This window comes from Exserohilum turcica (genome assembly GCF_000359705.1).
Source record: "Exserohilum turcica Et28A unplaced genomic scaffold SETTUscaffold_5, whole genome shotgun sequence".
Lineage (NCBI taxonomy): Eukaryota > Fungi > Ascomycota > Dothideomycetes > Pleosporales > Pleosporaceae > Exserohilum > Exserohilum turcicum.
In genome coordinates, this window is record NW_007360266.1 from 213,209 (window position 1) to 220,942 (window position 7,734).

The 7,734-nt window shown below is 42.2% G+C and overlaps 1 protein-coding gene across 1 annotated transcript; it reads left to right on the plus strand.

The window, feature by feature from the left end:
* Positions 1-5,879: 5,879 nt before the first annotated feature.
* Positions 5,880-6,457, plus strand: SETTUDRAFT_33415 (uncharacterized protein; the record flags this gene model as incomplete). The annotated part of the gene is made up of 3 exons (XM_008030591.1): positions 5,880-5,985; positions 6,047-6,220; positions 6,276-6,457. The coding sequence occupies 3 exons, from the start codon at positions 5,880-5,882 to the stop codon at positions 6,455-6,457; spliced, it is 462 nt and encodes a 153-aa protein (XP_008028782.1).
* Between the last annotated feature and the right edge of the window lie 1,277 nt (positions 6,458-7,734).

The following is a 7,734-nucleotide window of genomic DNA, read 5'->3' on the forward strand; positions in this document are numbered from 1 at the left end:
TAGCTAAAAAACAGCCTTTATTTTAATAGCGTTACTTGATAATAGTAAAGCTATCTTAACGTATTCCATCACCGAGCGGGCCACATCACCGAGTGTGCCACTTTTTCTTAGCATCACGAACTTCATATACAAAAACTTAGATTACTCTACACTAGCTATAGATGCTTTATATAACTTACTTATATATAAGAAAGAATCTTCTTCTACATCTTTCTAGCACGTATAAGAGTTATAGCCTGTTCTCTTATAGGTTCTATAGTGCTATTAACCTAGTAGGGCCCTTTCTTAGCTACCCTTACTACGTGCCTTCTTTAATGTCGTACAACTAGCAGAACTACTTTTAGCTACCTGCGATGCCCCTGCACTAAAGTCTAGTGTCCTACCTATCTAAATTCGCTTTCTTTTGCGCCCTTAGCGCTTTCTTACTGCTACTAATTGCTCTTTAAGCTCTCTTACGCAGGCCTTTATAAGCACATTCTTATATAGCATCTCTTTAGCCCCTTTAATACACTTTAAAAAGCCTTCTTATATAGTAGTTAGCAATTGTATAAAAGAGTCTCTTATAAGCTTTAATTTTAACCTAAATTCATGCAAATTACTTGATGTTCTTAACATTTAAAGTATTTCTAGCTAAGCTTCTTATAGTAGAGTATAAAGACGTACGTTAAGGCAATTAATAACTCTTTACGCGTTAATAGGGACTAGCCATACTACCTTAAAGGCCTTTTTATAGTCATTAGAAATAAACACGTTAAAAAACGCGTCTTAAAAGGCTAGAAGGAAGCGCTCCTTATTAATATGCTAGACATAGTAGCATGCTAAGTCTTGTACACGTTAAAAGTACTTCTACCTAAGAGGCAAAAAGTAGATAATATTAAGTAGCCAAAGTATATATAATAAATAAGTAGGCATATAGAGCGTAAGAATCTTTTGTACAAGGCATTAATCCTTAAATTCTAAGTTAAGGTAGCTCTTATAGCTGTTAAGGATAAGTAGCCTATATAACCTTACCTAACGCGTCTTTATATACTTATTAAAGTGCTTTAACTACGCGAGACTAAGCTTATTGTTTGTCTAGCTGTTCTCTAATACTAAAAGCTTCTAGTTGTATAGTATATCTGCTTTTTCGTACTATGCAGAGATGTAGACGCGTCCCTTATAGATAATAAATAGCATGGTAGCGTATCCCACAGCGCAGATGCTCTAGATAACTATAACCCACTCACAATTGCCTGGCTGCGTGAGAGTAGGCCTCGTACAACGCTCTGCGCCTGTGACTACCTTTATTAAGCCAATTACGCCTATCTAAAAGCTACTTTTATTAAAGTTATAGATGTTGTCTAAAAAAAACTCTATACTTCTTAACTATCTCTTATATAAGCTTAAACCACGCGTTAATAATCTCTAGATCCTCTTATTAAGTTCTCTAACAATTCTTTGCTTAACTAAAGGCTATTCTAAGCTTATCTATATAAGTAATAAACTACTCTACCTAGCATTTGCCTAAAGGCTCGCTATCTTGTTCGCGTAGTAGTTTCTCCGCCATATCTGCTACTTTATATAGACAGGGGCAAATCCTTATAAGTCTAGGTTAAGAATATATTGTACAATAGTTTACTCTTTAGACTTAGTTAGCTTCTAGCAATTTAGCTATATTATAGGTTAAAAAGTAATTCCTTAAAGCCGCTAAGGGATCTACTAATAATAGACGTTGTAGGCTGCTATAGCGCGTTAAATGCTCTTAAACTAGCCTATACGATAGGCTAAAATAGCTAGAGTAAGCCTACCTTCTTGCTAAGTTAATATTGCGTTCTATTATTAGGGCATTATCTTTTATACGTGGAGTTCGTGATGCCAAGAAAAAGTAGCACACTCAGTAATGTGGCCCGCTCGGTGATAGAATATGTTATAGTATAAAAGTGCTTTTCTATTGATAGCATAAATTTAAATTAAAAGGCTTAATAGGTATAAAATACAAATGTAGACTAGTATCTTAGCTAAGAATAGCTGAAAGTTAAAGAGGCTATTATTGTATAGAGCAATTACTACTATAAAGTAAGTAAAAGTAAGTTAGTAAAGAAGAATTTATAAATAATAATGGCTAGTTAGTCTTATATACTACTTGTATAGTAAGTTTGAAAGTAAGAGAAATATATAAAATTTATTAATAATAAACAGTAATATGTAGAAAAATATGAAAATAGTAATAGTAAAGTAATAATTGATATTAATTTTAACTAACGTGGTTCATAAGCGAGTCGCTCACCCAAGCGAGTCGGTCACTCCCCACCAGCGCGTTAACGTTGACACGTTATCACAGTCTTTTATTACAGTTAATAAACTATTGCAATATACCAAATTAATTGTTAGAATCGCTACTATTACTTACACTATCTATCTCAACTGCGCAGGTACGAGCGTTGTGTCTAGTCTGCTTGCAACGCCCGCACCGCCGCTCTCCTCGCACCCTCTTCGACGCACTCTCACCATCACCACGACTGCTACCCGCCTGTTCAGCTAATACTTCTTGTACTTCGCCTACAGTAAGAGTCTCTTCTGTCCGTACGTATCGCCGCTTGCGGCTCTTACGCTTATTTGCTGTGTCTAGAGCCTCTCAAAGAGCAGCTACTTCCTCCCTCATAAGCGTCATCTCATGCGCTATTTGCTGAGCCCCTTTACTCAGCTGTACAACCTTCTCGTCAAGAGAATTTGTAGAAGACCTAAGGCGGTTTCTTACTCTCTGTTATATAAGAGTACTTTAAGCCTTAACCTCGCGCGCGTTGCGTGGTGTCTGCGCCTGCCAGGCGGCTGTCCGTCGTGGTGATTGTACTGGCGTCTGCACCACTACATCAAGCTTAGATAGCACAGCCTGTGGGTCATGTGGGACTAGTCCAGCGCCTCTAAAGCTAGCTTGGATATTCTCCTTCGTGATAGACTGCTCAAAAGCAGCCTTAAAGGCTGGTAGGAAGGTCTCCTTGCTAATATAGTAGGTGCGGTTACGTGCCAAGCCTGAAACAGCGTCGCCATACTTACGCTTTAACGGTGAGAAGCAGGCGACGTTAAGGGGCTGCAACAGGTGAGACGAGTGTGGAGGCATGCAGAGAAGAATAATATTCTTCTCCTTGCAAAGATCTTGAAAATCGATGGAGCAGTGGCTCTCATGGCCGTTAATAATAAGTAGTCGATACCCACCCACAGTAGAGCTCTTTGTATAGGTATTAAAGTGCTCTAACTAGGCAAGACTAAGCTAATTATTCGTCTAGCTATTAGGACTAACTTTAAGAACCTAGTTAGCAGGCAAATTCTTAAACTAGACGTTAATAAGCACCTTGCCCGCAAAGACAACGAACGGTGGTATCTAGCGACCTAACGCCCCCACGCCTTGGATTATAGTAACCCACTCACAGTTGCCTAGCTATATCCGCTTTTTTTCCTATATCCTTCTAATACTGTAATTAATAACTATAATAAAATCTTGCCTATTATAAAGCTAGTTTCGTTAAAGTTGTAGATATCGTCGTCTACAATACCCCACTTCTGCCTTGTCGCCTAGACTAAGTCAAACTAGCGCTAGATAGCCACTAGGTCCTCGCAGGCGGCTCGCTAGTAATCATAGGGACAGCTCTAGCGCGTACGGAGCTCAGCAGTCCGCCTAACAAAGTTGTCAACCCAATTCTTGCCAATAGGGTTGCCACCACGCTCCTCTAACAGTTTATTGGCCATTGCTTAAACCTCAGCCTTTGTAGGGGCAAATCCACGCGCAGACTCTTCAAAAATACGTCTAATAATAGCCTCCTCTTCTAACTTATTTAGGCGCTTTAAATTCAGTTCACAGTCGCGTTGGGGGCGCTTTCTAGCCTGTTAATTAAATATTGTACTTTAAGGCACGTTAGAGATAGAGGCAGCGCGTCTTTAGCTTTAAACACGTTGTAATTAGATATTCAAAAGAGCAAGTTAAAGATCTAATTTAGAATAAGTTAATTAATAGTTGCGTTGTTAAGACATAACGCGTTGTAGTATCAACGTCAACGCGCTGGTGGGGAGTGACCAACTCGCTTGGGTGACCGACTCGCTTATGAACCACGTTAGTTATAGAAAGATATAAATAGTAATTACTATATAAGAATACTATAATTTCCTATATCGCGCAACTTAGTTACTAGTTTTATACTTTATTATAAAATACGTTTTTGGTGTTAAGTATTACTATAATTACTAAATAGCTACTAAAGATATAAAGTTATAAAGTTAATAGTTATAGTAGCTAGTAGTAGCTAGTAGGCTAGAGTTAGAGGTAGTAATAAGTAATTAGTGGTTTAAGTTATTAACGTTATATAACCTAAGGTAGTAACACTATAATTATAACTACTATTATTATAATAATAGTAGGTGTTAGTAAAAGGTAATATAACATATAAAAATAGAGCTTTAATACTAAAAATTCTATATATTTAATAATATAGCATATGCTTAAGCTTTATAAGACTTTAAATAACCTAGCAAAAAATAAAAGCAGCTAAAGCTGCACCTCTTTTTAGCTCCGTCACGGGCTGTAGGAATGTTTATACAAGATACCTATCAGACAAGGCGAACCTATAGCCCTAGGCCCCAGAGAGCTGGGGAGTCTTCGGATAGCAAGCTCCAGATGATCCCACAGCATCAGAAGACGTATTCGAGCTATACTGGCTGTTAGCGTTTCTAGCGTTTGTCATGTGATTGGATATGGCGCAGCAGGCAGTACTTAAGTAAGAAGTTCTAGTCGGGCATCGCGCTGCTGCGGGTTGGGTGGGGCAGCGGCACAGCCCCACCCCACCTTGCGTGCACGTGGGATGTGGCTGGGCAAGAGCGGGAAAGGCGCAACCACAACCACAACAGCGGCTTCTCCTATGTACTGCAGCTGTCGTATTTGGATGCATAATGTCACCATACACCTATATACACTCATTGACAGCCAACTTCTGCGCCGTGTCACGGCACCAGCACCAGCACCTTCATTTTGGCCTGACTCCCTGTGCACTGGGCCATCGCCGGCTAAAGGGCATCGAAGCCGTGCATGCCTAGCAGGGTGCCGTGTCAGCCGTCGTCCCCATGTTGATGCCATACTGTATCCACTACGCTTTACCTGACAGACTCCGTACTCTCAGCAGAAGCACAGCCTTCTTGTCCGTGGTGAGTTGCAGCGCCATAGTTTTTCTGTTAGGCCTGCTTGCGCCAAGCATCAATCGGCCCCTAACAACAAAAAAAGAAGGCCTGAAACCCCCACAAACACGAGAAGGATGAGGCTGGTACCTGGGTTCCTCCGGTCTAGGCAGATCCTGGGTTCAAAAACACACTGACAGGCTTGGGATGGATGCCCTAGTTGGAGGCCTTGCTTGGCAGGAATTCAACGCCCTTACCCTTTGCTACCTGATCCTTCGCACATCTTCTAAACTTACATGTACAACCAAGACTATTGTGGGCCTTTCACCTATTTTACACTCGCCAAGAACGACACCTATCATACCCCACCTTCCTAGCCAAGTCTACGATAGCCTTGAAAAAGCTGACATTCCATAAGAACCCGCGCTATAATCAGTGACTGCAGGGTACCTTCACCTTCGCATTACTAGATATGCAACCGGCCTTACAGAACAATGGCCGCCTAAACAAATCCTTGCGTAGAGCACGCGCCCTGCAGTTATCAAAGTGCCTTTTGAAGCAATATTTGACGCTACTCTTAGAATAGATACCTGTGCGAGGTACTTGTTGACTCCAAGTATAAGTGTATATGTCCCTCGACATTAAAAGGTCACATCTGCATCACTCAGCAACTTCTCGACTCACTTGCAAAGCTTTGTACACTTCCTTTGTCTCCAAGACTCCGAACCACATCCACCAAGATGAAGACTCCCTCTGCCGCTGTTATTGCAATTCTTCTCTCGCCCTTCTTGGCTGCTGCTGTAGCAATCCCGGAATCTTCCGACATAGCAGACATTGAAGTTCGCTGTAAGCCTTCCAGGCCGCCCGGCTTCATCATGTTTTTCTTCAACAGTACTAACTAGACCAGCCGCCGATGTCGCCCAAGTCGACAATGTTGAGAAGCGAGCCGACTGTTGGATCAGAGCCAACTGGTACAACAACTGGCCGTCTGGTGGCTTCCGCCGCTATGGTGTGCGCCTTGATGCTGGCCCTGACAGCCGACGCAGGGATCTTCTGAATATCTTCTGCGCTATCCTCCAAGGTAACATGGTAGTTCTCAAATCAGCTTGTATCATTCATATTGACTCGTGTCATAGGCAATAACAAGCAGAACATCAATAACAAAGCCTGCTACGCTGAACCTGATGGTACATTCAAAGCAGACATTACTACCTTTGAGGGTTCGCATGGACATGACCTGTACCTCGATTTCTTCCAGCAGAATTTCAACGACTGGCGTGGTAGAACAAACTGCGATGTGGATAACCGCAACATGTAAACAGGCAATTACCGATTGAGGGAGAGGTGAAGGACATGCCTAAGGCACCGATATAGCGAAGATTGACAAGTCAAGGCCGAATGCGCACGCTAGTGAAGGCATCATATAGAGCGTAATATAATGTGTCTAGTTGTATGTACCGTACGACAAGGCGTTCAGAAACCATCTTCATTGCTCTTGAACAGATCCATGTTAGACGATGAAATTCTTGCCTACCTGTAAAGCTGTTTGGCAGGCATGAGCAAGTATATCAGTATGCTATGAAATTAGAATAACGTGGTTCACAAGCGAGTCGCTCACCCAAGCGAGTCGCTCACGCCCCACCAGCGCGTCGACGTCGAGACTGCAACACGTCATGTCTCAACAACGTCAACATTTATTAGCCTATCCTAAATTAGATCTTTAGCTTGCTTTTTTTAATATCTAATCGCAACGTGTTTAAAGCTAAAGACGTGCTGCCTCTATCTATAACGTGCCTTAAAGAACCCTATCTAACTAACGCGCTAGAAAGCGCTCTCGACGCGACTGCAAAGCGAATTTGAAGCGCCTAAATAAGCTAGAAGAGGAGGCTATAGTTAAGCGTATTCTTAAGGAGTCTGCGCGAGGATTTGCGCCTACAAAGCCTGACGTTTAAGCAATAGCTAATAAACTACTGCATGAGCGTGGGAGCAACCCTGTTAGCAAGAACTAGATTAATAACTTTGTTAAGAGGACTCCTAAGCTCCGCACGCGCTAGAGCCGTCCCTACAATCACCAGCGAGCTACCTGCGAGGACCCAGCGGCTATCTAGCGCTGGTTCGACTTAGTTCAGGCGACAAAGCAGAAGTGGGGTATTGTGGACGACAATATCTACAACTTTGACGAAACTAGCTTTATAATAGGCAAGATTTTATCACAGTTAGTTATCACAGGCTTAGAGGGATATGGCAAAAAGAAGCGGATCTAGCCAGGTAACCGTGAGTGGGTTACTGTGATCCAAGGCGTGGGCGCGTTAGGTCGCCGGCTACCCCCCTTTGTTATCTTTGCGGGCAAGGTGCTTATCGACGTCTGGTTTAAAGGCCTGCCTACTGACTGGGTTCTTGAAGTTAGTCCTAATGGCTGGACGAATAATCAGCTTGCTCTTGCGTGGTTAGAGCACTTTGATACCTATACAAAGAGGCAGACTGTGGGTGGGTATCGACTGCTCATTATCGACGGCCATGAGAGCCACTGCTCCGTCGATTTTCAAGATCTTTGCAAGGAGAAGAATATCATTCATCTCTACATGCCTGCGCACT